Here is a 27604-nt window from a genome sequence, read left to right as displayed (position 1 = left end):
TCCGGGTACTGCCTGGCAGGCAGGCAGGCAGGCCTGCCACAGGGTGCACGTGCTACCCGGGGGCGTGACAGCTGTTTCTGCCGTCATCCCTGGCCGCTGCCTGCTCTTGCCTAGGGAAAAAGTTTTGCCTCCAGACAGGCTGCCTGACCTGCCCAAAGGCTTCCGGAGGCTCCTCGGTGGGGAGCGGCTGTGCCTGGCACTGGGCTCGCCGGCTGCGGGCAGCGGGAGCAGGTAGGACATGGCTGCTCCCTGCTCTTCTGCCCGCTTTGCTGCCCCTCGGCAACCCCTGCTTGGCTGGGACCAGGGGGACAAGAGGAGATGAGGGGCTGCCCGAGCTGCCGCTGTGACCAAATCAAAGCACCCCTGCACTGGGCTTGGGAGAGATTGGAGGGGGGGCATTGCATGCTTGGAGGGGGGGGGCATTGCATGCTCTCCTCTCCTGCACCCCCCTGGGGGCACAGGGCTGAGGGAGCCTTGGGGACACACTCCTACGGGTTGGGAGTCCCTGGTGAGGGGAGGTGGGGACTTGGCAGGGCTGTCCAGACTCTGCCCACCCCTCCAGCAGATCCTCATCCTCTTCCAGCTCTTCCGACCAGAGTTTGCTGTGCAAGCAGCTGTTGCCCCCGCCTCGTGCTCCCCCTCAGCTCCATGTCACTGGACTGTGTCCTGTGTCCCCACTTTGGGGTCCCCCAGGGGCTGGATGGTGCTGAGGGGCTCTGCCCCCCACCCCAAGCAGAGGGGCAAGGCTGAGACATTTCAGGGCAGAGGTCCCATCCCCTCCTCCATCCTGGCCGTGCGCTGGAGGCGTAGAGAAAGTGAGGCACAGCCCAGCCAGACTTTCCCGGAAGGGCAGCTTGGCATCTCTCACCTCCTGCTCCGCTCTCCCCAAGGATTTTGCTGGGGGATTAAGGCTGTGCTGGCCCCGTGGGGGTGGCTCAGTCATGGCCTCCAAGCGCCATGCATCCCCCCCGAAGCAGCCGGATGGCAGGGGCAAGAAAGCAAAGGGAGGAGAGGAGGATGACGCCTGGAGCTCCACCTTGGCAGCCCTGAAAACTGCCCCCAAGGAGAAGCCCCCTGCCACCATTGATGGGCTGTGCCCCCTGAGCATGGCGCCGGGTGCCCAGGTGAGGGTGAGGCTGGGATACCCAGTGAGGTGGGGATGGGGGAATGTGGGCAGGAGGGATGGGGGAGTCCCATGGCAGTCCCTGCCCTGCTGACACAGAGGCAGCCCCAATTTTCCTTGCAAACCCCTCTGCATCCCTGCTGGGACAGCTCTGCACCCCCCCATCCCCAAACGCTGCCCAGGTGTCAGCCTGGGCTGTGCTGCTTGCTGTAGGTCTACGAGGATTACGACTGCACCCTGAACCAGACCAACATCAGTGCCAACAACAACAAGTTCTATATCATCCAGCTCCTTGAGCATGATGGTGCCTACAGTGTCTGGAGCCGCTGGGGTCGCGTGGTAAGTCCACCCTGGCACCACTTGTGTCCCCCTCCACGGCTGTCCCCACCCTGCCTTGGGACCTCCAAGGGTCAGCGATGAACCTGGTGGTCCCCATCCCTTGTTCCCAGTCCCAAAGTGAGCAACGAAGTGGCCCTGCTATAGCCCCTTGTTGGGGGGTCTTCAAGGACTTGCCCCCAAACAATGGGGTCATGCTGGCTAGGGGACGTGGCACCTGTCACTGCAGTGGTAGCGAACATGACAAGCCAGAAAGGAGTCCTGGGGTGCCTCCCTGAGCTGGAAGGACCCCCAGACCTGGTGCTAGTGGCTTGGCACATTCCTGCTCGCTGGCCTGCCAGCCATTGCAGCCCCCTGCTCCCAGGTTGCTCCCCCCGGCATGGGGCTGGTGGAGCAGGGATGCAGCGGGGGTCCTGACCACTGCTGTCCACTGCCAGGGGGAGGTGGGCCAGTCCAAGCTCATGCCCTCTGCCTCCCTGGAGGCTGCCAAGAAGGACTTTGAGAAGAAGTTTCGGGAGAAGACCAAGAACAGCTGGGCAGCGAGGGAGAACTTTGTTGCCCAGCCGGGGAAGTACACACTCATCGAGGTGCAGCCAGGGGCCAGGCAGGAGACAGAGGTTGCCCTCAGGGTGAGTGTGCTGGGCAGCCAGGGTGTCACTGTGGTGGGGTGGTCCTCACATCCCACCCCTGACCCACTGGGCACCAGGACATCCAAGCGGGTCAGCAGGATGGGGTGGGTTTTGGGAGGGGTCTGGGTGAGAGCCGAAATAACCCGTGGGCAGAGATTTGGGGCTAATGGGTTGAGATGGAGTGGGAGGACATCCCAAGAGAGAACCATGGGCATCCGGGTGGCATTGGTTGTGGAAAACAGAGGCAGTGCCTGCCTGTCGCTCTGCTGCCCGTGGTCCAGGCTCTCCCCACCAAGACGGGCAGCCCCGGTGCTGTGCCCCCACAGCCTCCTGCGGGCTTGCAAGTGATGCGGTGACGTTGGGGGCCTGCAGGTGGATGGCGTGGATGGGGACAAGGTCTGCAAGCAGCGGGTGCTGCCCTGCACCTTGGACAAAGCAACGCAGGACCTGGTGTCCCTCATCTTCAGCAGCGACATGTTCCGGGATGCCATGCAAACCATGAATATCGGTAGGAGGTGATGGGTGGCATGGGGTGGGTCTGGGGACAGCGGCTGGGGGGTGCGGGTAGGGAGGTGAACAGGGCAGAGGTCCCGGTGGATTTTAGAGCATCCCCACTGAACAGCCTGGCACCTGGTGGGACTGTGGACCCCCCCATGACAGGTAACTGTGTGTCCCTCTGGTGATGCTGGAGGTTCTTGGAAGTAGCTGTGGGGCAAGTGGGGTGGATGGGTTCACCCATGCCTTCCCCTGTCCCCCGGGCCAGATGTGAAGAAGATGCCACTGGGGAAGCTGAGCAAGCAGCAGATCGCAAGGGGCTTTGAGGCACTGGAGGAGCTGGAGGCAGCGCTGCAGGAGCAGCCCCCCAAGGCTGCCCGCCTGGAGGACCTCTCCTCCCGCTTCTACACCATTGTCCCCCATAACTTTGGGCGGGCACGGCCACCACCCATCAACTCCCCCGACCTGCTGCGTGCCAAGAAGGACATGCTGTTGGTGAGATGCCAGGGCACTCAGCGGGTGGCATCCTTCCCCAAGTCAGGCTTCTGCCTGTGGGGCAGGGAGATGCTGGCAGGAGGCTGGGCTTGTCCTGGTTTCCCCGGCACAGTGCCCAGCACCAGTGGTGAGGATGTCCCCGGTTTGTGCCTGCCAGGTGCTGGCTGACATCGAGGTGGCACAGAGCCTGCAGGCGCAGAAGGTGAAGGAGGAGGAGGAGGAGGAGAAGGAAGTTGCCCATCCGCTGGATCAGGATTACGCCCTGCTCTGCTGCCAGCTCTCCCTGCTGGACCCAGCTTCCCGGGAATACCAGGTGCCGCTTGTGCCATGGTGCCCCATGATGGGGAGCAACCGTGCCAGGCCTGCGGGCGTGCCAAAGGTGCCCACTGTCCCAGGGGAACCGTGGGCATTGGTGGGATGGCTGCCTGCGGTGACACCACTTTCCTGCCTCCCTCCCTGGCAGCTGATCCAAAACTATGTGACACAGACCGGACACAAACTCCGTATCCTCAACATCTGGCAGGTGACCCGAGATGGCGAGGTGAGAAGGAGGAGATGATTATCCCCATCCTGCAGTGGGGAAGCCCTGGTTGCATCCCAGGACTGCTTTAGGGCTCTGGGCTTCTCCATCCAGGGCAGGGGTTCAGCCCAGCTGGCCAGGGGCAAAGAGGGACTTGCTCCCCTGCCCCTCCAGCCTGGCACTGGGGTTAGGCTGGGGGGGTTGGGTGGCAGTCCCCCATCCCCAGGCACCCACATCTTCCTCCGTGGACAGCCCTTAGCTCTGCATCTCTCCAGGATGAGCGCTTCAAAGCCCATGACCTCCTGGAGCACCGGCGCCTGCTTTGGCACGGCACCAATGTGGCGGTGATAGCGGCCATCCTGAAGAGTGGGCTGCGTATCATGCCCCACTCAGGCGGGCGCGTGGGCAAGGGCATCTACTTTGCCTCTGAGAACAGCAAGTCAGCCTGCTACGGTGAGGGTCCTGGGATGGGCAGGGCTGCTCGGGATACCCGCAGGGTCTGTGCGAGACTAGCTGCCTTTGCATACCCACTGCCAGGCAGCTGTGGGCATGCCAAGCCCCTTCCCTGCCATGGCAGCTGGTCCCTGTGTGCCAGGGTGGCTTGGGCACAGCCAGGTGGGAATGATAGGGCTGGTGTCATCATCCCCATTGCCTTCTCCCATGGCAGTGGGCTGCACGTCCAAGAAGGTTGGCATCATGTTCCTGACGGAGGTGGCCCTAGGCAAGCCCTACCGTATCACCTGTGACGACCCCACGCTGTGTCAGCCACCTGCCGGCTACGACAGCGTCCTGGCCTGTGGCCGGACGGAGCCAGGTGAGCCTGGGGCAGGAGGTGGTGTGGGGTCTGCGGGGCTTGGGTGGGCATGGGGCGGGATGGGGAGAGAGGCCAGATCTTGGGCTTGACGTGGTGGTGGTGGGCGTCTTCTCACCCAGATCCTGCGCAGGATGAGGAGGTGCTGCTGGATGGCAAGAAGGTGCTGGTGTGCCAAGGCAAGCCCATCCCAATGCCCGCCTACAAGGACTCCTCCTTCAGCCAGAGCGAGTACCTCATCTACCAGGAAAGCCAGTGTCGGATCCGCTACCTTGTCCAGCTCCAATTCTGAGGGTGTCCGGGCACCCCATGGTCCCATCCCAGCACCAGGTGGTGATGCCCACCAGCTTGGAGCACAGTTGTCTGGACTCTCTGGCCACACCACCTGGGACTTGGCAAGGGACAGGCTGGCATGGGGACAGAGCTTGCTTTGACCATGAATAAAAACCCTGTGCCTTGTACCGACCGGTGCCAGCACTTTCCTCCCTGGTGAGGCTGGTGTAGAGTAGGGAAGGGTGGTGGTGGGTCCCTGCAGGGATAGCAGCAGGTGGCTCTGGAGGGGCTGCAGCCTGTTGTGGCGGTCCAGTGCCAGCAGCGTTCAGGTGAAAGCTGGTGGCTCTGTGACCCAGGTGTCCTCGTCACCTTAGCAAGGCATGTGGCTCATGCCTACCACTGTGGCATCAGAGCTGCAGAGTATGAGCAACACGTGCTGCCCTGCTGGGGCATGGAGGAGCTCATCCATCTGTCCTGAGGCCAAACGCCTGCCCTCCCTCTGGTGCCATGCTCGGTGCCATGCCTGCTGCCCTGCCCCAGCCTGGCCCCCGTGCCAAGCCTCTCTCTGTGCTCACGTGTGCCCCCCAAGCACAGGTCCCGGTCCCTGGGGTGCCGGGGAAGGGCAACTCCTGGCTGCTTTACCCTGACGCCCCACAGATGCTCCAGAGCATCTCACTCCAGTGGGGAGGGGACACCGCAGACCTGCCTGTAGGTCTGTCCCCTGAGCCCCGGCGACCTCTGGGCTGAGCTGTCCTTGTGGAAGGACCAGGCCTGGTGCAGTGGGTGTCCATGCTTGGGGGGGGGGGGGGGGGCACAGGGCTCGGGGACCCTGTCCCCCCTTCCTGAGCCCCCGCCGGCTGCTAGGACCCAGCAGCTGTCCCCGTGGGACCGCCACGAGTGCAGGCAGCGCAGGCAGCGCCCGGGAGTGACAGCTGGTGCCATCCGCAGCTGGCAGGCTGCAGGCAAACAGGATGACGAGCGGGTGACGGGGCGCGGGGAAGGGGGAGCGTGGCCTTGCACAGGGGCCGGCAGCCCCCGTTCTGCTGCGGGAGTGACGCCGGTGAGAAGGACCCCCGGCGAGGAGGGGAGCATCACCCACCTCCCCAGGAGCAAAGGTGCGCTGGGTCCCCCCCACCAACCCCGGGGTCCCCCACGGACAGAGCAAGGAGCAGGGATGGAGCAGGCGGGTTCGTGCTGTCCTTTCTCAGGGCGTGCTGGTGTGGTTGGGGCAGGGGGACGGGGTGTCAGCCCGGCACGGGTGCCCACAGGTCCCGGCAGTGCCGTCCCTGGCCGGGTTGGGGACAGCTCGGATGCCAGCTCTGTGGTAGGCAGGGTGCCGTGACCTCGCTGGGTACCTCTCCCTGCTCCAGCATCTTGGAGGGGTTCAGGTTGTCTCTGGGTTTCTCTGTGGCTCTTCTTCATTTTGGTTCTTCTCCCTCACGCCCTGCTCCCCTCTCCAACAGGCAAGGAGAAGACAGCGGCCATGGTTGTGGTGGGGTTTCCCTCTGAGGGATGCAGGAAAAGAGTCCTTGCTGCCCAAGCACCGGAGCTGCTGGCTTAGCCCTCGGGGGTGATGGCGAGCCGAACGGGGCTGAACACCACGGACAGCCTAGAGCTGCTCTCTGTCCCTGAACGGTCCATCGCCCAGGAGGTGGTGGGCCTCCTTTGCATGGTCCTGCTCACCCTCACCGCCTTGGTGGCCAACACTGTGGTGATGGTCGTCATTCTCAAAACCCCCCTTCTCAGGAAATTCATCTTCGTCTGCCACCTCTGTGTGGTCGACCTCCTCTCTGCCATTTTCCTCATGCCCCTGGGGATCATCTCCAGCTCCTCCTGCTTCAACAGGGTGATCTACAGCATTCCCGAGTGCCAGGCCTTGATATTCCTGAATGTCTGCTTCATCAGTGCCTCTATCCTCACCATCTCCGTCATCAGTGTGGAGCGGTACTACTACATCGTCCACCCCATGAGGTATGAGGTCAAGATGACCATCAGGCTGGCAGTGGCCGGAGTGATCTTCATTTGGGTCAAGTCTGTTCTCATCACTGTCTTGGCACTGGTGGGCTGGCCTCAAGGCAATGGGGCCACCAGTGCCAGCCGCTGCACAGTCTACTGGAGCCCTGGGGCCCACAAGAAGGTTTTTGTAATCATCTTCAGCATCGTCTGCTTTGTTCTACCCACCATCATCATCTTTGCTGTTTACTGCAGTGTCTACCGCGTGGCCCGGATGGCATCTCTGCAGCAGGTGCCCGTGCCGGCACAGGCAGTTGCACCGAGACACCGATCTGACTCCATTGCCAGTCAAGTGACCATCATCACCACCAGGAACCTGCCACTGCCCAGGCTGACGCCAGAGCGCTTTTTGGGAAGCAACAAGGCCATCCTCACCTTGGTCCTCATTGTGGGACAGTTCTTGTGCTGCTGGCTGCCCTTCTTCGCTTTCCACTTGCACTCCTCTGTCACCACTGGCACAGTGGGTGGTGGGCATGGAGAGATGGTGGTCACCTGGATTGCCTACTCCTCCTTCGCCATCAATCCCTTCTTCTATGGGCTGCTGAACCGCCAGATTCGGGAGGAGCTGGCCCGGCTCCGGCGCAGCTGTCTCAACCAGCCGCTGGGCCAGGAGCTCTGTCTTTCCATCTCGGAGGCTTCTGTCCAGGAAAACTTCTTGCAGTTCCTCCAGAGAGCGACTTGCACGCTGGAGACCCACGCCAGCTGCATCAGCCCCAGCCCCAGGAACAGGCTGGACCAGACCAAGATGGGCTTCCCCATCCCAGGTCAGGTTCCTGAAGAAAGCAGCTGAGAAGCAGGAGGCCCTGTTCCACCGTGCTGGGCAGGAGGGTGGGCAGGAGACCTTCCAGGGACCCATCAGACCTGCTTGGACACAGCCTCTTGCATTTGGAGGGGTCCTTGTCCAGGTTTTGCCTTTTCTCTAAGCTTATGGTGGAAGATGGTTTCTCTGCTTGGGAGAAGGCAGCAGATCTGGGGAAGCCTCATCTCCCTTCTGCAGGCTGGGATTGTCTCTGGCTCCACCAGCACAGCCCAGTTGTGTGGATGGGCTCTCCTCGGGACACAGGATGCCAAGGGGCTCCTATGCAGGGGCAGAGGAGGGGGCATCTCCATCTCCGTCACCCTGCTGGGACCACTCGTGGCCATTGGGGAAGAGCAGTTGTCCCTTGCATCCTACCCAGGAGCAATGGCCCAGCTAACACCACTAACACCAGTAACACCAGGGCCCCAGGCACCCTGCTGAGCCTGGACAGCTGACATGGACCCCTCCACCCTTGTCTGTTTAACCCCAAACTAACATCTGGATGGAGGAGCTCCTGTCGACCGTGGTACTTATCAGGGGGACGGCAGCCCTGGGGCTGGCTCTGGCCGTGTCTGTGTTTTTCCTGCTGGCGTGGCAGCATGTGATGCCCATGGCCATGCCTGGCCATGCCCTCTGTCCCCCCCAGCTGGCAGGGGCTGCCCCTCCTGGGAGGGATGCTGGTCGGCCAGGGGTCCACACTGGGCTCTTTATTGATACAGCTGCCCAGCTGAAGCCCAGCCAGTGGTGCCACATGCCAGCCAAAGCGGGCTGCCGGCCAGGGGTCGCGCTGGGGTGGATGTGGTGGCACGGGGTGGTAGGGGGTGGCTCTACGGGGTGCCCCTGGGCAGTGGCAGCTGGAGGTGACCGGGAGCTGCTGTCCCCCTTCGGTCTCGTTACTCCTGCAGGGCCTGGGGACCCTCCCATGAGTTCCCCAGTGCAAGAAAGGGGACTGGACCCCGTTGGGGGATGCTGGAGGGGTACATCACTCCCAGCCCACCCACAAAGTTCCCAGGGATGGTGCTGGCACAGTGGGTTGGAGATGCCCCTTCCCCAGTAATAACTGGGGGGCTGGGGGAGAACTGCCCCACGGCCTCTCAAACTGCCCCATGGCAGGGAAGGGGCTCTGGGAAGACTCCCAGAGAGACTGGGGCTGAGGGCCAGCACCCCCAGCCACAGGGTCGCCCCTCTGGCCACCACCCCGCGGGCTCAAATGCTGGGGCTGCCCCTGGTGTGTGTGGGTGTCTCCACCCAGGGTGGGGGGATATTATTTTTTTTTTCTTGTAAATTTTTTATCTTTTTATTAAACCATTGATAAGTTACAAAGGAGGAAAAAATATAGACTTATATATACAGCATTTCCAAGCCAGCAGGGACCGGCTCTTGGAGGGGGTTGCTGGGAGGCGATTGCCCCAGAGTGGCCCGGGGAGGGCCCCCCACCAGAGCCAGGGGAAGGGGGACCCCCAGAGAGGCCAGGCAGCTCCTCATCCAGTGGGACCCGGCTTTTGGGTGCCAGCCGGAGGGTGAGCAGGAGCGGGACGGCAGGGTGGGCAGGGCGAGGGGCAGGAGGTGGAGTTCCCACCCCTGCACAGGGCACTGGGAGAAGGGACCCCGGGCCGGCAGGGACAGCCCCCCCACCCAATACCAGGGCACATGGTCCCTGTGCAGGAAAATCGGGGAGGGGGGCACAGCGCTGCCAGACGGGCAGCAGGCAGCGGAGCAGCCCTTTCCTCCAGCGGGTATCGCCGCCGGGAAGACCCTTCCCCTCCCTGGGATGGGGGGCAAGGGGGTCCACCCCAGGCATGGGATGCCTGGCAGGGGCTGAGGGACAGGGTGGGTGGCGGGAAGGTGTCCTTGGCACCGGGTGGCACCCCAGACACCCTCGCCCAGCCGCCAGCGGGGCTCAGTAGGGTGAGAACTTCTGCCGGTCAGCTTTCTTGGTGCCGTTGGCCGCCGAGATCTTGGTCGTGTAGGTGGCGGTGCCGCCGTTGGGACCCGCCACAGAGGACGGGGACAGGGCCAGGAAGGACACCGGCTTCAGACCGATGAAGTTGGAGAGTGAGATGGTGTAGGGGGTGCCCAGCAGGGCCGGGGGGGCCGGGGCGACGGCGGGTAGTGCCGCACCAGAGCCGGGGGTGAGGGGCTGGGAGAAGCCCACGCCGAGGTCCATGGAGCCAGGGCCCGGTGGCGCCTGGGAGGTAGATTTGGCCGTCTCTAAGCTGGGGAAGTGAGCGAGAAGGATGGGGTGGTGAGGACCACAGTGACAGAGTGGGTCCGCCGCCCCAACCTGACCATCTTAGGGTTCAGAGACCATGCACCCCATTCCTTCTGGCACAGGTCTCCGTGGCACATCCTGGGCATCCTGCTGGGAAGGGCTAAAAAGCTGGGGCTAAAACCCAGTGGGGTCTTGGGTCATGCACCCACCATCTCAGGATGTCAAACCACCACTCAGCTCATAATTCCTGAGGATGCTGGGGTGGGGGTGTCCCCCAAAAGCTGCTTTGGGGTGCTGGGGAGGTGCCCGCCCCTCGCTAGCAGTCGGCATGTGTCCCCGCCAGGCTGGCACCTACCAGGCTGTGATGAGGTACTGAGCCAGGGTGATGCTGACAGGGGACCCCGTGATGGTCACGTGCCGCTCGCTAGAGCCCTCGGTCTGGTTCCCAATCTTGATGTGGGCACCCGACATCTGCCGGATCTCGCTGATCTTGCTGCCATGCCGACCAATGATGCAGCCGATGAGCTGGAGGGGCAGGGACCAGGGTGAGCTGGGAGCAGCTGGAGGAGCCACACCGAGCAGGAAGCTCCCAGGGGCTCACCCAGCCTCCCTTTATGCCTGGGAGGATTGGGGAAACTGAGGCAGGCACCAGAAGGGCAGGGCGCTGCTTTCCTTGGGCAGACCCTGCTTTTTGGTTTCACTCAAGCCCCCCGTGGCTGGTATCACTGGACTGCCACATCCCCAGGCTCTTCCTCGGTGTTGGCCAAGCCCTTTCCCCCTCCTGTGCCTCAGTTTCCCTTTTTCTTCCAGATGCTTTTGCCCCAGCAGCCCCTCCTGCTCCTGAGCTCTGGTGGCCGAGGCAGAGCCTCCCCTGTGTGGTGTGGTGGGTGCTGGCCCCTGCAAAGTGGCTGTGGGGTGGGACACGTGGGTGGGGGCAAGCTGTGGTCTCCCTCGCCATCCCTGGGACCCACAACATACGTCATTGGGCACCAGGAACTCCTGGGAGCTGCTCTGGGAACTGGTGTCCAGGCCTGGAGGGAGAGACAGAGATGTTAGCAGTGGGGGGGTGGGTCTCCAGCAGCTCCATGCCCCCACCCCAGCCCCGTGCTGGGGCAGTCAGTGGCCCTGGGGACAAATCTGAAGGATCCCTGGGGAGAGGCAGGGAGGATCCAGCATAGGCACCATCGGCAATTCGGTGCTGGTGCTCCCCCACTGCAGGGTTGGGGGGCTCTGGTGGGTGCAGGGACCCCAGGAAATCAAGGACAGGGCCGTTCAGGGGAGCAGGTAGCCATGCTAGGGTGGCTGAGACCGGAGAGGGTGCAGGGGTTGGAGACCCCCTCATCGGGTCCAGGTGGCTGGGTGGGTCAGGAGGGGCACGCCACACCCCCAGCCCTGGGGGGGGCACGGGAGATGCTCACCTGGCACCATGGAGGGCGCGTGGCCCAGGGAGGTGAAGGGGAGCGTGTGCCCTGACAGCTGCTGCAGTTTCGTCACCTGCCCAGGCAGTGGGAAGAGGAGGAAGGCGGCATTAGGGGTGACAGCAGAGGATCCCCTGTCCCCTCCTGGAGCCGGACACTGGCACCCAGCGCCTCCCAGGACAGGCATCCCCAGCAGCGCCCATCCCAGTGGGCACAGACCCAGTGCCCACAGGAGCCGGGGTGGGCTGCCAAGGGACAGACTCACCTCCGCGGGAGAGACCCCGCTGTACTGGCCCTGCATGGAGAAGCCCTGGGAGGGAAGGAAGGGGCATCAGTGGGGGGCCAGGTGGGGACCCCTGCCTCAGGCCACCCCGCTGGGGCAGGGAGGCCACCCTGAGTCCACCAGAGTCACCCCTCACCAGCAGAGGCTGGGACACCCGGCCACCCCATGCCCCCGAGGGGGCTGCGGCCCCTTACCTGGTTGGCAGAGAGCAGGATGGTGCCCAGGGAGAGGCCAGGGTGGTAGGGGATGGTGGCCCCCTTCGGAGGCGACTGGAGAGGGAGGGAAGGAGGTGGAGGGGATGAGAGATGAGGTCGAATGCCCCTGCAGCCCCTTGGACCCCCTCTGCCCCCCATGCCCCCAACAAGCTGGACATGGCCCCCAGCACCGCTGAGGCAGGGTGCTCTTATGGGCTTCAGCACGAGGAGACGGACCCCAGTGCCCAGATCCAGGTGGGTACAGGGAGCCCTGAGGAGGGGGGGGGCAGGCAGCGCGTGCCTCCCCAGGCTGGGTGTGGGGCTCGGCAGGTACCTCCAGGATGACCGCGCAGATCTGCCTCACGCACTGGATGATGGTGTCCGGCACCCCTGAGACAGTGACGGCTCGTTCGGTGGAGTTGGGCAGCAGGTCGCCGGCCACCTGCACCTGTGCCCCTGTGCTCTGGGGGGGGCAAAGGGAGATGCTGGGGTCCCTCAGCCACTCCCCCCTGGGTCTCAGCACCTCACACCTTGCCTGTCCCCTCCTGAGCCCCCAGGGACCTTTGCAGGACCCGCAAGTTGACGCTCCACTGCTGCATCACTTCCCATGGACCTTGCGGGATCGTGGCAGCCCCGGAGCTGAAGGCTCTGTACCCTCCAGGGGAAAAGGGGAGCCCGCACCCAGGGCACCCTCAGCCTTACCTCCCGGATCTCCCGGATCTTAGCTCCCGCCTTGCCAATGAGTGAGCCGCACTGGCTGGCCGGGATGACGAGGCGCAGCGTCACCGGTGCTCTGCCTACTGCTGCCCCATCACTCCCCGCTCCCAGGTCCTGTGAGGGAGGGGGGACACAGCGTTGGACCCCCAGAAGTCCACAGGCATAGGGGTACCTGGCAGGACTTGGGGGGGGGCTGCCTACCTCCTCCAACTTGAAGGCGATCATGGAGACGGCACGGAAGACGGCGTCGGTGGAGCCGGTGATGGTGGTGATGCGCTCGGGACAGGACCCCTCTGAGATGGTGATGCGTGCGCTGCTCTGGGGACAGTGTCACACCCCATCAGGGACACTGAAGGCCCTGAGCTCGATGTGTTCCCCCCCCCAGGGAACGGCTCACTGGGGGTGGCCTTGATGCCTGCAGACCTGGGCTTTCCCCCTCCCACCTGCCCCAGGCAGCCCTCCCCGGAGTGCAGCCCTGTCTCCCCAGGGTCCACCTGGGAATGGGGGAGGCCAGGGCTCGGCACGTGGGAGTCACCAGGCGCAGGCAGGACAGGCAGCAGGACCCGACAGCCCACCCGCACACCCTTACCTGCTCTCGTATCCTCTTAACCGTCTCTCCTTTCTGCAGGGAGAGGAACAGGGCGGGTGGTCAGGTCCAGGGGAGCCCGGGGCTGGTGGTGCCCCAGATCCCAAATCTTACCTTGCCGATGATGCTGCCGATCTCCTGCAAAGGCAGAGATGAGGGTGGCCCCGTCAGCAGGCAGCTCCCTGCCCGCCACATCAGCTCCCTGCCTGCCTCCTCTGCCCACAGCCTGGCCAACGGGCAACAGGCGGGCCCTGCCCTGTGGCCACTGGGACACTGGGTGGCTTGCTGGTGACACTGGGGCATGGGAACCGGCCTCACCCTGGCTTAGGATGGGGGAAGAAATCTTTCTGGGAATGCTGTTCCCGGGGGGGATTGGGAGTGCAGAGGAAAAACAGGGAGTGGCAAGGAGCTGGTGCTCCAGCATGGCCCCCGGCTCTGGGCATTGCTGACCCCCCCCGAGCAGCACCAAGCCCCCCCTCCCCCGCCATTACCTTGCCATGCATAAGCATGCGGAGGGTCAGGGTGATGCTGAGCTCCGTCTCCTCGGGGCTGCTGCCCACACCGCTGGCTCCGTCCGGCGATGCCATGGCGGGAGGGCGAGCTGAGCCTGTGGGACACAGCAGTCTCCAGAAAGGGGGGAGGCCCCAACTAACTCCCCCCCTCCAAATCTGCAGCCTGAAAAGCACCTATGGCTGGGAAGTGGGGAAACCGAGGCAGGGGCTGCACTGTGCCCTCCTCTGGCGGGGGAGGCTTGCACAGCCCCGTGGTACCCCACTGGCATCCTGCACACCTTCTGGGAGCTCCCCAAAAGGGACCCGCTGCCGCATGTCTGCCTGCGCCTGCAGGCAGCTGCCTTCAACCTGGCCCACACACGGCCCTAGGCTGGGGCCGGCACCGCACCTTCACAAAGCCAGGAGCTGGATGGATACTGGGGGGGGAAGGGGAAAAGCGTGGGAAGGGAGGGGGTTCGGTTTGCAGATGCTTGCTGGGGGACGGTGGCACACGGGGCGGGGGGAGCAGAGGTGGCCTGGGTGGTCTTGCAGGCTGTGCGAGCCTTCCTCCTCCTCCTCCTCCCTTTCCCCCTGCCCATGCGCAAAGCCCAGGGGGAAACTGAGGCAACCCTCCTGGGGGAGACCGCCAGCCCGACGCGAACCACAGCGCGATGCCCGACGCGCGATGTCGCTGCGTCCTGTGGCCCCCCACACACCGAGCACCCCAGGCCCCCCCCCCCGCCCCGGACCCTGTGCCTTGGGGACGGGGGTGGCCGGGGCCCCGTGGTGCCAGCGCGGGGCTGGGAGGAGGACAATCGCCGTGTGTCCGGGCACGGGTGGGCGGCTGCAGCACCGCTGGCTCCCGGCAAGCCGGGCGATGCCAAGCGGCTTTGAAACAAAGCACCCGTGTTGGGGCTGGGGCCCGTGTCTGCGGGCATGGTGGGGGGGGAGCGGGGGGGGGTGGTTATTTTAGGTGCTGGCAGGACTCGCCACCGCTATGGCACATCTCCTGCATCAGGGTAATGGGGGGGGGGGGGCAGGTTGGTCACCTCTGCATCTCCTAAGTGCTATGGCTTGCACCCCAGGGGTGGTTTGGATGCCCCTTCTTCACCCCCCTGTTAGCGGGGGCTGGAGAAAGCGGGAAAGGCTGGGGAAGGGGAATATTCCTGTTCCCCATGGAGGGGAGCCTGAAATGGGGGGGGGGGGGGGCGGGGAAGGCGGGGAATGTACCCCCCCGTAACCCCCCTCTCCCCGCAGAGTCCGGAGCCGTGCACGGTGCCGGCAGGTGCAGGCAGCCAGCCCGGGTCCCCGTTCCCCCCGGGGATGACCCACCGGGGACAAAAGATCCCGCCGGGGAGAGAAGGACGAGGCTGGCGGTGGGGCAGGGGGGGAGGCGGCAGGGCCACGGGTGTCCCCCCCACTGCCACAGGCAATGGCGGGGGGGGGGGGGCAGGGGGAAGGCGTCCGCGGGCAGGGGGGTGCTCCCCCCCCCCCTCCCCCCAGGTGAGCCAGGCTGGCAGGGTCACCAAAGGCCCCGGTGATGGGCACAGGCCACCTGCCCCTGCTGGCGTCGGGACAGCCGGGAAGCTGGGCACCGCCCGTCCTTCGGGGCACCTTCGGGTGGCAAAGGGAGGTGACCGGGGTCGGGGAGAGGGGGGAGAACAGGAGGAAGCCCCCACCCCGCCCCAGGGGAACCCTTTCTCCACTCGCCCTCCCGGCCGCCCCAATCCCCCCGGCCCCCGCGGGAACGTGGCCTGGCGGGTACCTTTCCGTGCGCCTCGTCCCTCCGCCGCCGGCCACCCCGCTCAGTGCCACATTGTCCCCGGCGGCGCCCAGTGACACCCGGGGCAGGAACAATGAGCCGCTTGACAGGCCAGGGCCAGGCTGGCAGCCCCGGCCCCCACCCCGGTCCACGCCGGGGCCCCCCTCGCTCTTCCCCTCTCCCACATCCCTCCCTCCGGGATCCTATTACAGCGGATAAGAGACACTAAAAGGAACAATGCACCCTGGGTAAGGCCATCTGCCACCGCTGGGGACATTCCTGGCCCCCCCCCGCCCCCCCCCCTTTGGCTCACACATCGCCCCTCTTTGTAATTGCGTTTTTTTTTTTTTTTTTTTTTTTTTCCTGGAAGCCGATCAGCTGGCAGGGCTCGAGGGCTCAAGGACACCAGAGCGGGCAGGGACGGGGCGGCTGGCACCCCAGGGCCCGCTGGCACCCAGGGGTGCTGCTAGGGGGGAGCGCTTGGAGGGCTGGAGAGGCAGGAGGCACCCCAGTATGGGGGGGGGGGGGCAGGGCTGCAACAGGGGGCCTGAACCAGGCAGGGGGCAAGGGATGCTGCAGACAGGCATCCTGCCTTACTGTCAGGGCAGGGACCAGCTCCTGCACCCCTAGCACTGCCCCATGGCCCCCCACAGGCACATCCTGCACCCACAGGCAAGTGACCCCCCCCCCCACCTCCCCCACTAAATCCTCCTGGGCCCTGGCGTAAGCAGCTAAAGCCCAGGCAGGCTTGGGGAAGGGGGGGCATTGGGGAGGCACCCCGCTGCCGGCTCCATCTGTGCCCCCGAGTACCCGGTGCAGCAGCACCAAAGGGGGGGGGGGAGGCAGGTGGCAGGCAGGGGGTTTGTCCCCCCGTCTGTCCAGCCAGACGTGTGTCAGGCCTCCCTGCCCGCCCCCCCATCTGTTCACGGCAGCCACTCATTCGGTAAATCCCCCCCCGCCTCCCTGGGGCGCTGGGCTGCTGCCGTCGCCGGCAGGAGCCTGACGGGGCTGTCGGTTCCCTTTTAAGCCCCTGTGGATTACCCTGGGCTTGGGTGCACACCAGGAGGGGTGGGAGGAGGAAGAGGAGGATGAAGAGGAGGCCGGCAGGCTGGGGTCATGGGTGCCACCACCCTGGGGGACCTACCTGCTCCTGAACATAGCCTCAGGGCTCCCCGGGCACCCTCCAAGGCTCCCAGGGCTCCTGCCAGAAGTGATGGGAGGGCTCCAGCGGCCTCGCAGCTGGCACTCGCCTACCCACAGGGCAACGCTCCCCAAATGTCCCATCCCTCGGTGGCTGCACCTCCCCTGCTGTCACCCCTCAAAACGTACGTGGGTTGGCAGCCGTGGAGGAGGTGGGGATCAGGGAAGGAGGCAGGAAAGGTGGAAAGCAGCAGGAGGAAGGTGGCAGGAAAGCAGTGGCAGAGCTTGGGGTTTTATTTGGTCCCAAGGGAGGCGGTGATGCCGGCATGAGTTCGGCGTGGCACAGCAGGGCTGGGTGGGGATGCCGGGCGAGCAGCTGGGTTGGTGCAAGGGTGTGTGTACAGGCAGAGGGGTGGGTGGGCTGGCCACGTCCCCCTACCCCGTGGGCCCCTCCACACAGCCCCTCCTGCTCACTCCAGCTGCTGCAGGAAGGCCAGGAGCCCGCAGTGCCACTCGTTGGGCTTGTCCAGGTAGCAGGCGTGTCCGGCGCCCTGCAGCACCAGCACCCGGTGCTCGGGGAGGTGCCGCAGGTTGTTCAGGCTGGCTTGCCCCAGCTCCGCATCCTGGTCCCCATACACAATCAGCGTGGGGGTCTGCAGAGGGGGAACACACCCTGAGCCCACCAATGGCACCCAGGTACCTGCTTCTCCTGGCCAGGGACACCCTGGGACCAGGATATGGAAGGGAGACACTTGCCCTTCTCCCCCACCCACCATGATAAGGGGAAAATGAGGCTCAGACTCCTGGGTCTCCTAACGTCCCCACTTTCCCTCCTGCTACCCCACTGTCACATTCCTTCACCATCATGTTCCCCTTTTCCAGTGGCAACGGGGTTTCTGGCCTGTTTGGTCTTTCCCTTGCCCAACCTCAGTGCTAGGGTTCCCTCCTCACCGTCCCCTCCCAGTTCCCCAACCTCCCTTGATCTCCCTCCAGGCCATACTTTGATCTGGGCATACTGCTCCGCTGTGAATTTCTCCGTGCAGATGGGCGCCACGGGCACATACGCCTTGAGCAGGTGGTTGTGCTGGAAGAGGAAGGGCAGGGAGTACATGCCGCTGAGCGATGGGCTGATCACCACAGCCGGACCCAGGCACAGAGCCTCCGAAACTGCTTTCAGGAAAGCCCCAGGCACCGGCTGGCCCACGGGTGCTGGGGCCACGGCATCCTTCGAGCGCCCCAGCCCTGAGCCATGGGAGACAGAAGTTGCCCTGTCACACTCTCTGCCGCCTCACAACCGGGAGAAGCCGGCACAGCAGGATGCCGGAGTTGCCATCCCGGCACCATGAACCTGAGCAGCTGCATCGGCTTCCCCCGGCCCCCACCTTGCTCCGGGGCTGTGCTCACCACCACCCCTTACCCGGCAGGTCGATAGCCACAGCTCGATAGCCATTTTCGGCCAGTGTGGCAAGCGTCTGCAGCTGAAGCCAGGTGTCGGAGGAGAAGCGAATGCCGTGCAGCAGCAGCACCGTCAGCTTTGGTGCCTGCTGAGCCGGCTGGGCTTGGCGGTAGAAGAGGGTTTGGCCTTCCACCGTGATGGTGCTCTCTGTGAGCTGCGGGGTGGCCATGCCTGGGCGGTCGGGAGAGCAGTTAGGAGGGGTTGAGAGGTGGAAACGGGCCCGGTGCAGCCTACCGGAAAGGTCGGCCCCGGTGGGATGCTGGCGTCCCGGCGTCGAGGCCCGGCAGTGGCAGGAAGGCAGGCAGGCTGTGGTGTTGGGGTGCTGGCATGGGGAAGGAGGGGGTTACACTGGCATCACCTTCTTTTTGGGGAGCACCGGCGGGGAGCCGGCCCCGGGCTGGGTGCGCGGGGCTGTTCGCTTGCGCCAGGCGGGCTCACGGTCCGCCCCCGCCTCAGTTTCCCCACCCAGCGCTGGGACGGCGGCCCTTACCTGCTCCTCCGCCCCCAGTGCCGGCCGCCGCTCGCCTCCCGCTCCCCGCCGCCCCACGGAGCTGGGGGTGCTGTGCCCCGGGTCCAAAGGCCGGCGGGGCGGGGCGCGGGGGAGCGGTGGCACCGCCGCACGGAGCGCAGGGCCCGGGGCCGCCCTGGGCGCGGCCGCCGCCCCGCCGAGCCGAGGTCTGCCGAGCGCAGCCGAGCTCCGCCGAACTCTAGCCGAGCGCAGCCGAGCTCCGCCGAGACCCACCGAGCCCTAGGGGAGCCGAGCCGAGCTCTAGCCGAGTAGAGCCGAGCGTAGCCGAGCTCCGCCGACACCCACCGAGCTCTACCCGAGCTCTGCCGAGCGCCGCCGAGACCTTGCCGAACTGAGCCGAGCCCCGCCAAGTCCCCGCCGAGCCCCGCCAAGCCGGGGCTCCTCTCCCGGCACCGGCCGTTCTCTCCCGAGATCTCGACCCCGGCCCGGTGGGGCCCTGCCGGGGTCTCGGTGCGGCGGGCAGGCCCTCGGCTGACAGCCCTCGGCGCCTTGCAGCGCCGCGGCTTCCCGCCAGGCGGAGCCTGGGGCCGCGGGCGCGGCGCCGTGAGGGCCGGGGCCGGGGGGGCCGCATGTCCCGGCTGGAGCTGAGGGGCGGCGGGGCCGGCGGCCGGAGCCAGCGGCAGCTCGGGAGGCCGCGGCCGAGCGGGGCTGCCAGCGCCGGGCACGGGGCGCGCAGGCCGGGCCGGAGCTGAGGAGAGAGCACCGCGGTCTGGGCCCTACCACCCCCCCCGCAGCGGTGGGGTTTGGGGCTTCCAGCCCCTCGCTGCCATTTTCCTTCTCCAGGGGGAGCGGAGATGCCGCTCGCCCGCAGCCGCCTGGGGCTGCTGCTCCTCGGGGCGCTCCTCACCTTCCTCCTCTACCTCCTGCACCCTGACGCGGGGAAGCGGGGCCGGCCGGCGGCCAACGCCACCGCACGGACGGGAATGGCTGCCGGAGAGCCCCCCGTCTTCTACAGGGAGGTTTCTGCAGGGCCCCAGGCCGGCGGCACTGCCAGCCCCGGGAGGTGGGTCAGCCCGCCGGCTCCTGTGGCAGAGGAAGGTGGGGGGTGACAGGCCCTGGGGATCGGTCTCCCACCAGCCCTCATGGCCGCGGGTACGGCACCTTCCCTGAACCCCCTTCCCACCTGTCTTCCCCACCGCAGGCCCGATGTCCTGTTCCTGCATGGCCAGGCGTTCACCTCCAAGACGTGGGAGGCCTTGGGCACGCTGGCGCTGCTCGCCGGAGAAGGCTACCGTGCGGTCGCAATAGATCTGCCCGGTAGGACTATGGCACTGCGCTTAAGTTGATCCCTCTGGGCAGCTCCAGTCCCTCACCTCAGCCACTGCTGGGCTCTGGACCTCTTTAGGCAGCTAGCAGTGGTCCTGGGGGCAGTGTGCCTGGGGTTTGGCTTTGCCCCGGGGCATCGACCTCCATGGCCACCCAAACCCTTTGGCTGGGGTTGGCTCGGTCCAGCTGGCACGTGGCTGTGGCTGTACAACTGCCGGGGCTTGATCGGGTGCCCAATTTTTGCCAAGCCAGCTGAGCCTCAGGGGGAGAGACCATTGCAGGCTGCACAATCCCCCCTGCCCCGTGCCCACCCTGTGCCCTCTGCCCCATGCCAGGCTACGGGGATTCGCCCCCAGCGGAGATGGTGGCCACAGCACAGGGCCGGGTGGCTTTCCTGGACCGTGTCTTCCAGGAGCTGGGCATGAGGAGGCCCGTTCTCATCAGCCCCTCCATGAGCGGCCGCTTTGCCTTGCCCTTCCTCCTGGCACAAGGGGACCGGCTGGCTGGCTTCGTGCCTATTGCGCCCGTGGGCACCAAGGACTATGCTGCTGAGCAGTACCGCCGCGTCCAGGTAGGGTGGGTTGTGGGGCTCCTGGGGAGTCCCTGGGTGCTGGCGAGCCTTGTGGGCCAGCTGGCTGGAGGGTGGCATGGAGGGTGGCCCTGTTCTGGGGTGAGTGAGGGGGACCTGTGCCTCTCCCAGCTCATGGCAGGGGCTGGCACCTGCCTTCCCTCAGCTCTGCAGCGCTCGCGGTGATGGATGGAGGTGGGCACAGCCCAGGGAAGCATGATGGCCATTTCCCCCTCTGACAACTGCTCTGGTTTTCTCTCTCCCCTTATCCAGACGCCCACCCTGATCCTGTACGGCGACCGCGATGCAAGCCTGGGTCCCCAGGCCCTGCAGAGCCTCCGGCACCTCCCCAGGCACCGCGTGGCCGTGCTGCCCGACGCCGGCCATGCCTGCTACCTGGACAAGCCAGAGGACTTCCACCGGGCCCTGCTGGGCTTCCTGCGCCAGCTGAAGTGAGCGCTGCCTCATCCCCTCTGCCGAGCAGAGGACAGGGGTCCGGGGCATCCCGTGAGACTGGGAGGCACAGGTGGCCGGCATGAGGGACGCTGTTCTCTTTTGGGGTGTCCCCAGGGTGGCAGGGGGGATGGGACTGAGGGTGTCCCTTGCTGGCAGGACAGGGTGTCATCTGTCACCAGGCCAATAAACTGATGCTGCTCTTGGTTTCTGCATGTGTCCCCAAGCGCCGCGGGGGCTCCGGCCCCATCTCTCTGCCTCTAGCGTGGGGCAGGAGGGTGCCCGGCCCACCCCCTGCCTGCCTCCTGCCCACCTTCCCCTTGCCTTTCACCCCCCAGCCCCGGCTTTCAGCCCATCCGGTGCCCCCCGTTCCTCCCCTGCCCGCCCCCTGCCCGCTTCCTGCCCGCTGCCGGCTGCGGGGCGGGCCGGGGCGGAGCGGAGCGGGGTCGAGCGGGCGGAGCGGGGCCGGGCCGGGCCGGGCCGGGCAGGCGCCGGCGGCGGCGGCGGCAGCAGCGCGGAGGTAGGGCCGGGGCGGGCGGGGGTTCGGGGAGCAGGGTCGGGCCAGCAGCGCCCGGCAGCCCGCGGGGGGCTGCCCCGGTGCCTTCGTCCCCCCCCCCCTCAAGCCCGGCCCACTCGCCATGGTACCCTGCACCCCCCCCCCCGTACCCCCTTGCATCTTTAACCACGGTACCCTGCACCCCCCGTGCCCCCTTGCACCCCTCCTCTACCCTTCTGCACCCCTAACCACGGTACTCTGCATCCCCCTGCACCCCTAACCACGGTACCCTGCACCCTGCCCGCCTAACGATGGCATCCTGCCCCTTGTTTGCCCAGCCCCTAACCACAGTACCCTTGGATCCCTACCCACATACCCTGCACTCCCCACAACTCTAACCATGGTGCCCCTGCACCCCAGCTGCAGCACCCCTGCACCCAACTGTGTCCCCTCCCTGCACCCCAGCCATGGTACCCCTATACCCCACCTGTGCTGCTTTGCACCCCTAGCCACAGTACCCCTGCATCCCCCTGCACCCCTCTCATAGACTCTCTGCACCCCATACTCCCATAACCCCCCAGTATTGCCCTTTGCCTGTCCTGCTGCACCCCCATGTGCCCCTAAGCACCCCACATCCTCCTGCTTCTCCGGCCACCCAGCACCCCTCACCCAGTAGCCTGTCACCCTCCTGTGGCCCCCCTCAGCTCCTCTGTCCTCTGTAAGCACTTGATTCCCCTTCACCGTCCCCATTTCCCTGCACCCCCCGTGCCTTTCCTTGCACCTCTCCTGCTCCCCCTAAGTAGGCAGTGTCCCCCTTTCCTTACCTGCACCCCCCTGCATCCTGCCTTCCCTGCCTGCACTCCCCCAGCACCCCCGGGAACCCTGACTACCGTGTGCCACTCTCCCATACACCCTTCTTCCTGCCATAACCCCTTTCCCCACCTTGTTGCCTCCCTTTCCTCCCTGCTAGCCCCCTATGCTCCAGCTAGCCCTTCCCTGGATCTCACCCCATGCCTGGGCATCACAGCGTGCCCTGGCACCATGTTTGGGGCAGGAACATGCACTTTGGGGGGACGATGAAAGGATGGTGTGGGGGGCATACCCCATCCTGCCCCCGTACCCAAGTGGGGGGGAATTCTCCCATGGTGGTGGCGTCCCAGGACTGACACCAAGGAGACCTTTGCCCCGTCCCACTTCAGTTTCTGTGACAACCGAGCTTGCCGGCGGACTTTGGAGGGGCCGGTGGGTGATTAACCATCTCGCCACTCTTCCCCCAGAGCTTTGCAGCCCTGGTCCCTGGCCTGACATGGCACCTGGGAAGCCCGGGAAGAGCACGGGGGCCTCAGAGGACCCCTCGGTTACACTTTTCCGGGAGTACCTGAGGATCGACACTGTCCACCCTAAACCTGACTATGGTGAGGATGGGGGGGACAGGACGGGGAGCTGTGCAGGGATCTGGCAATGCAGCTTTGCAGCTCTGGTCTTTGGACCCAGGTGCCCGAGTCCTGTGCCGGGGCTGTTTTGATTGTGGTGTTAAGGAGTGAACACCTTTGTGCCTTATCTCTGCTGGCGCCTTCAGTTGGGGCAGGGACGTCTCGAGTGCACCCAGAGCTGCTGTTTGCTTCCTCCAGCCCTGTGCCCCAGGGTCCTCCCTTTCCACGCTGCCCTGGCTCTGGGACGGATGCTTGTGATAACCGCCTGTAGATCTCCTTCCGTTAACTTTTCCATCCTCCCACTAAAGTACATCAAGATTTTTTTATTGATGAGGAACTCTGAAAACTCCTATGGAGGACTGCCCCCCCTGAACTCGCCCACTTCAGTTTTTATTTTTTCACATTCCCCTAGTCCTCGCCCCAAAGGGATGGTGATGAGCTGCTCCTGTCCCTGCTCCCGGCCACCTCGTGCCCAGGACCTCCATCACTTGCCCTCTCTGGTCACCCCTTTGCTTGGCCTGGGAGCCCCAGAGAGCCTTGGGGTCCCTGGGGGGTTGCAGTGTGAGGGGAGAGAGATCCCAGCGTAACTTCGGGCATCCCCGCTCCTCCCCAGATGCTGCTGTCCGGTTTCTGGAGTGCGTCGGCACCAACCTGGGCTTGGCCTGCCAGAAAGTGGAGGTGAGCGAGGCGAGGAGCAAACCCCGGTCCATCCATCCATCTGCGCCCAGGACCTTAGTGACTGGGCTGTTCCCCTGTCTGCCGCACCGGAGCTGGGCAGGAGTGAATCGCCTCTGCCTGTAATCCTCTGCTGACCTGAGCCCTTCCTTAAGCCTGTATTCCAGCTAGTCCCCGCTGACCTTTGCAGCCGCCTGTGCTATGATTAGCAGGGTCACGTTGGCTCGGGACGTCCTTCCTGCTGGGCACTGGCTGTCCCAGGGGACTCCTGGGTTTGTCTCCCCTCCTCTATCTGAATTGCAGCCAGGAGCTCGCACCCAGCTCCGTATGGCTCCTGGGGGTGTAGGCACACCTGCTCCCGCTGCCTGTCCTCTCCCAGCAGAGAAAGGGGTGACCTGTCAGGTGGCATCAAGAAGCTTTTCCCAGGTTTTCTGGCTCCAGCCTGCGGGTTCCAGCTCCTCTGTCCCCAGCTGGGACCCTAGTGACATCCTGCCCTCGCCCCACAGGTGTGCCAGGGCCGTGTGGTGCTGATCCTGACCTGGCAGGGCACGAACCCCCGCCTGCGCTCCATCCTCCTCAACTCCCACACTGACGTCGTGCCTGTCTTTGAGGTGCTGGGACAGGGCGAGGGGTGGGATGGGCATGGTGGGGAGGACTGGGGGTGGCAGGCGAACGGAAGCTGGTGCCCACCGTGCCCCTCTGCCGTCACGGCCGCTGTTCCCCACAGGAGCACTGGACCTACCCACCTTTTGAGGCTGTTAAGGACTCACAAGGCAACATCTATGCCCGGGGTGCCCAGGACATGAAGTGTGTCTCCATCCAGTGAGTGGAGGGCTCTGTGCCCACTGGGCAGGCACGGTATGGGGATGCCCCTGAGTGATGCAGGACAGGATGCCACCATCTCCCAGGGTCCCTGGGGTTGAGGATGCCACCGCCTGACCCACTCTGGGGTGGCTTGGAGCACACCAGCCCCTCTCCTCTGTGACGCCAAGGCATCACCTTCTCCCCGCAGGTACCTTGAGGCCATCCGGAGGCTGAAGGCAGAGGGAAAGTGTTTTGCCCGCACCATCCACCTCACCTTTGTGCCTGGTGAGTCCCCAGGTTGTCCCCTCTTGGGGGGACAGGAGGGGCTGGCAGCTGGGTGATGCTCTGGAGTTCCCCACGGCGTGGCAGCCGGGCACACCCCTGCCAGCCTCTCCAGAATTTGAGCTCCCCTAGCTTGAGGCTGGAGGGGTTTCCATGTCTGAGGACATCAGGTGTGCCGGTGTGGAAGGAGGACCTGGGGATGGTGGGCTGGGGGACGCCCCAGTTCCTTCCTCCATGCCAGGCTCTCCCCCACAGATGAGGAGGTGGGCGGACACAAAGGCATGGAGATGTTCGTGCAGCGTCCCGAGTTCAGAGCGCTCAATGTGGGCTTTGCCCTGGACGAGGGTGAGTGGTAGCATGGCTGGCACAGGGATGTGTCTCCTCTTGGCATGCACCCCTCTGCCTGTTGGCATCAACCCCCAGGCACCGGCACCTGGCATGGCTTCCAGGGACCCTCCTGGGGACTCGTTCCCCCAGGCAGTGACCCACACAGTGCCAGCCTGGAGGGGAAATGCTGCCAGGGCAGAGCAGAGGGGGGGACATCATGGCACCCCTGTGCCCTGCTGACCCCCATCTGTGCCCGCTGCAGGCTTGGCCAGCCCATCTGACACGTTCAGCGTCTTCTACGGCGAGAAGAGCCCGTGGTGTGAGTAACTGCGTGCCCACCGCTCCATCCCTGGCTCTGCCAGGTGTTGGGGCACCGGTGCTGCCCTGGGCTTTCTTCTCAACGTCTCCTTCTCCCCCCACTGCTGCAGGGATAAAGGTGAAGTGCATGGGTAGCCCTGGGCATGGGTCCCGCTTCATCAGCAACACGGCGGCCGAGAAGATGGTAAGAGAGGGGGTACATCCTGCACAGCCCCCCGCCTGCCCTGGAGCTGCTGGGCGCCTGCCCGCAGGCCTGGTCCTCACCTGCTGCCCTTTCCCTCCCCAGCACAAAGTCATCACCTCCTTCCTGGCCTTCAGGGAGAGCGAGAAGCAGAGGTAGGAGACGGGCAGTGGGATGGCTGTGGCTTCAGTTCGGTCCATGGAGGGGGTCCTTGGGATCCCAAGCCAGGCTCTGATCTGGCGCCGCTACCCCGTGCCTCAGTTTCCCCATTTGGGGGTGGTGGCAGGGTGGGGGTGCGCTTCCCCTCCTCCCTGGGTGGCAGAGGGTGACTCTCCCTTGCGTCCCCCGAGGCTCAAGTCCGACTCAAGCCTGACTCTAGGGGACGTCACCTCGCTCAACCTGACCATGCTGGAGGGTGGCGTCTCCTTCAACGTGGTGCCTTCCGAGATGGCGGCCGGCTTCGACATCCGCATCCCGCCCACTGTGGACCTGAAGGTGGGCACCACGCCGGACCCACCTGGGAGGGGAGCGGGTTGGGGGTACCCCGCTCACACCCCTCCTCTGGTCTCTGCCGCAGGCCTTTGAGGAGCAGGTGGCTGCGTGGTGCCGTGGTGCCGGGGATGGCGTCACCTATGAGTTTCACCAGGTGAGGGGTCTTGGCCACCCGGGCGCATCGTGCCGGTCCTTCCCCTGCCGCGTGCCCACCTCCCCACCCCTCACCTGCCCTCTCCCTCTCTCAGAAATGCATGGACCAACATGTCACCTCCACCGAGGAGTCAGACCCGTGGTGGAAAGCCTTCAGCGGGGTCTGCAGGGACATGTGAGTAGTGTCCCCAGGAAGGGCAGGACCCTGGTGGGGACATCCTCTGGTGGGAGCTGGGGGATCCCCCGGGGTTTCTGGTGTCACGGCAGGGGTTGGGAGGAGATGCTTCATGCCGTGCTGGGGCATCTCCCTGTGCACCCCCGAAAGGAATGGTACTGAGCATCCTGCAGGGCTGAGGGACCTTCCCAGTGCGTTCTCTTTGCCTGCAGGGTGGCAGGGGGACAGGGGACCCGGCTGCCCCTGCGCCCATGCCGACACAGAGTCTCGCTTGGCAGGAAGCTGCAGCTCAAGCTTGAGATCTTCCCGGCTGCCACCGACAGTCGCTACATCCGAGCGGTGAGTGCGATGCCAGCCCACCCGTGGGTCCCTGACCTGGGGTGAGACCTGCAGCCCCAAGCAGGAGCTGTGCTTGGGCAGAGGGGGGCACCCAGTGCCCGTCCCAGTCCCGGCCTCACCCTGTACCCCCCATCTCCAGGCAGGACACCCCGCTATCGGCTTCTCGCCCATGAACCGTACCCCGGTGCTGCTCCACGACCACAACGAGTTCCTCAACGAGCAAGTCTTCCTGCGGGGCATCGACATCTACGCCCGCCTCCTGCCCGCCCTGGCATCGGTGCCCCCGCTGCCTGCTGAGGGCTGAGCGCTGCGGCGAGGGGCAGGACGGGGGGTGCTAAGCAGCGGGATGCGAGGCTTTAAAAAGGGGGCAGAGGGTGGGTGCAGCAAATGCTTGCCAGCGTGCTGGGGACCCAGCTGTGCCAGGTTGGTTGCGTCCCATGTGTTGGCTGTGCCGAGTGTCCTGGCTGTGCCCTCGAAATCTGGGTCCTAGCCACCCCCCTGGGGGTTGCGTCCCCCTTGCCTGGGTGCCAGCAGAGCCTTTCCCGGTGCCGGTGGTGCTTCCCCCATCCCTGTGCCACCTCGGGCTGTGCTGGCTGTGGGGTAAGGGGCTGGCCGGTGCCCTGCTCTGCCTGCCTGTGCCTTCTCCTGCCTCCCCGCCCAGCCCTCCCCGCCTGCCGGGGGAGCTGGGACCAGTGCCGCCTGTCCTCCCCACGCAAGTCAATAAATCTCCTTGGTAAGCATGTCCAGGAGGAGCAGGGGGGTCTGTCTGTCTGTGGCGCTGCCCCTGGGGTTGCAGGAAGCCCAGGCACTGTGGATTTCCTCAGCTCCCCACTCCCCGGGGTTCATCAGGCTGGGGGACGGTGCTGTGGGCAGAATCCTGCTCGGGCAGGCTGTGGGGCTGCACCTCGGGAGCCTCTGCTCCAGATCAGCCTCGGGGTGCTGGGGGAGCAGGAGCAGCCGGCGGTGCTCGGGTTTATCCTGCTCCCTCCCTCCCATCAGCTCCTGGCGTGGTGCTGCTCCCCCAAACCCTCCGGTCCAGGCAGTCAGCGTGCGGGTCTGGGCAGGCAGCCTCCGCTTATCTGCCAGAGCTGCCTGTGGGCTGCATCTCCTCCTTGCTCTTACCTGCCCCGTGCAGCTCCCCAGCACCCGGGGGTGCTGGATCTGTCCCAGAGCCCTGCTGTGCCGCCCGCCCCTGTGGTCTTCCCTGGGGAAACCGGGGCAAGGGCCAGGCAAGGGCTCGCTGAACCGAATTGGGGTGGTTTTGCCCCGCTTGGGAGGAGTTGCAGAGCTGTTCCACTACAAAAGGTTGGGGGTGAGCCGGGGCCCCCCATTCTCCTGCCCTCTGTTTTAATTAATAAAG

General features: G+C 65.4%; 6 protein-coding genes across 10 annotated transcripts; 4 read left to right on the top strand and 2 right to left on the bottom strand.

Annotated features, from left to right (window-relative positions):
- Positions 1–20: 20 nt before the first annotated feature.
- Positions 21–4857, top strand: PARP3 (poly(ADP-ribose) polymerase family member 3). Of its 2 annotated transcripts, none has more exons than XM_049827104.1 (11): positions 21–231; positions 891–1124; positions 1337–1462; positions 1897–2088; positions 2461–2596; positions 2852–3078; positions 3236–3391; positions 3542–3619; positions 3874–4051; positions 4266–4412; positions 4532–4857. In XM_049827104.1, the coding sequence occupies exons 2-11, from the start codon at positions 942–944 to the stop codon at positions 4699–4701; spliced, it is 1593 nt and encodes a 530-aa protein (XP_049683061.1). In that variant the 5' UTR covers positions 21–231; positions 891–941; the 3' UTR covers positions 4702–4857. The 2 variants fall into 2 exon arrangements, with proteins under 2 accessions (XP_049683061.1, XP_049683062.1); XM_049827105.1 differs by having other exon boundaries at positions 584–1124.
- Positions 4858–5684: 827 nt separating this feature from the next.
- LOC126049951 (probable G-protein coupled receptor) lies at positions 5685–8678 on the top strand. The gene is given in 3 exon segments (XM_049827107.1): positions 5685–5797; positions 6146–6254; positions 6256–8678. Coding segments are annotated over 2 exon segments (1290 nt in total). The 5' UTR covers positions 5685–5797; positions 6146–6194; the 3' UTR covers positions 7486–8678.
- A 140-nt stretch (positions 8679–8818) lies between these two features.
- PCBP4 (poly(rC) binding protein 4) lies at positions 8819–15311 on the bottom strand. The gene is made up of 13 exons (XM_049827108.1): positions 15161–15311; positions 13396–13511; positions 13019–13042; positions 12908–12940; positions 12520–12636; positions 12304–12432; positions 11936–12064; positions 11602–11676; positions 11390–11434; positions 11125–11200; positions 10685–10737; positions 10062–10231; positions 8819–9710 (listed from the first exon to the last, which is right to left on the bottom strand). Exons 2-13 carry the CDS (start codon positions 13489–13491, stop codon positions 9395–9397), a joined length of 1263 nt encoding a protein of 420 aa, XP_049683065.1. The 5' UTR covers positions 13492–13511; positions 15161–15311; the 3' UTR covers positions 8819–9394.
- Positions 15312–15487: 176 nt separating this feature from the next.
- LOC126049954 (putative protein-lysine deacylase ABHD14B) lies at positions 15488–18497 on the bottom strand. 2 transcript variants are annotated; one of them, XM_049827110.1, is made up of 5 exons: positions 18244–18497; positions 17715–18075; positions 17298–17539; positions 16772–16950; positions 15488–16358 (listed from the first exon to the last, which is right to left on the bottom strand). In XM_049827110.1, exons 2-5 carry the CDS (start codon positions 17920–17922, stop codon positions 16298–16300), a joined length of 690 nt encoding a protein of 229 aa, XP_049683067.1. In that variant the 5' UTR covers positions 17923–18075; positions 18244–18497; the 3' UTR covers positions 15488–16297. The 2 variants fall into 2 exon arrangements, with proteins under 2 accessions (XP_049683067.1, XP_049683068.1); XM_049827111.1 differs by lacking the exon at positions 15488–16358 and having other exon boundaries at positions 16555–16950; positions 18244–18493.
- A 24-nt stretch (positions 18498–18521) lies between these two features.
- Positions 18522–20776, top strand: ABHD14A (abhydrolase domain containing 14A). Its single transcript, XM_049827109.1, has 4 exons — positions 18522–19285; positions 19424–19539; positions 19884–20119; positions 20390–20776. Exons 1-4 carry the CDS (start codon positions 19077–19079, stop codon positions 20570–20572), a joined length of 744 nt encoding a protein of 247 aa, XP_049683066.1. The 5' UTR covers positions 18522–19076; the 3' UTR covers positions 20573–20776.
- Positions 20777–21013: 237 nt separating this feature from the next.
- Positions 21014–26986, top strand: ACY1 (aminoacylase 1). 3 transcript variants are annotated; one of them, XM_049827103.1, is made up of 15 exons: positions 21014–21089; positions 22343–22480; positions 23112–23176; positions 23680–23784; positions 23901–23995; positions 24186–24262; positions 24515–24604; positions 24849–24905; positions 25015–25088; positions 25191–25240; positions 25436–25580; positions 25663–25731; positions 25826–25905; positions 26118–26244; positions 26384–26986. In XM_049827103.1, the coding sequence occupies exons 2-15, from the start codon at positions 22372–22374 to the stop codon at positions 26546–26548; spliced, it is 1308 nt and encodes a 435-aa protein (XP_049683060.1). In that variant the 5' UTR covers positions 21014–21089; positions 22343–22371; the 3' UTR covers positions 26549–26986. The 3 variants fall into 3 exon arrangements, with proteins under 3 accessions (XP_049683060.1, XP_049683059.1, XP_049683058.1); XM_049827102.1 differs by lacking the exon at positions 21014–21089 and having other exon boundaries at positions 21100–22480; positions 26184–26244; XM_049827101.1 differs by lacking the exon at positions 21014–21089 and having other exon boundaries at positions 21100–22480.
- The last annotated feature ends 618 nt before the right edge of the window (positions 26987–27604 follow it).

The sequence above is a fragment of the Accipiter gentilis genome, chromosome 23 (assembly GCF_929443795.1).
Source record: "Accipiter gentilis chromosome 23, bAccGen1.1, whole genome shotgun sequence".
NCBI classification, from domain to species: Eukaryota; Metazoa; Chordata; class Aves; order Accipitriformes; family Accipitridae; genus Astur; species Astur gentilis.
This window is presented reverse-complemented; position numbering and strand designations above follow the sequence as displayed.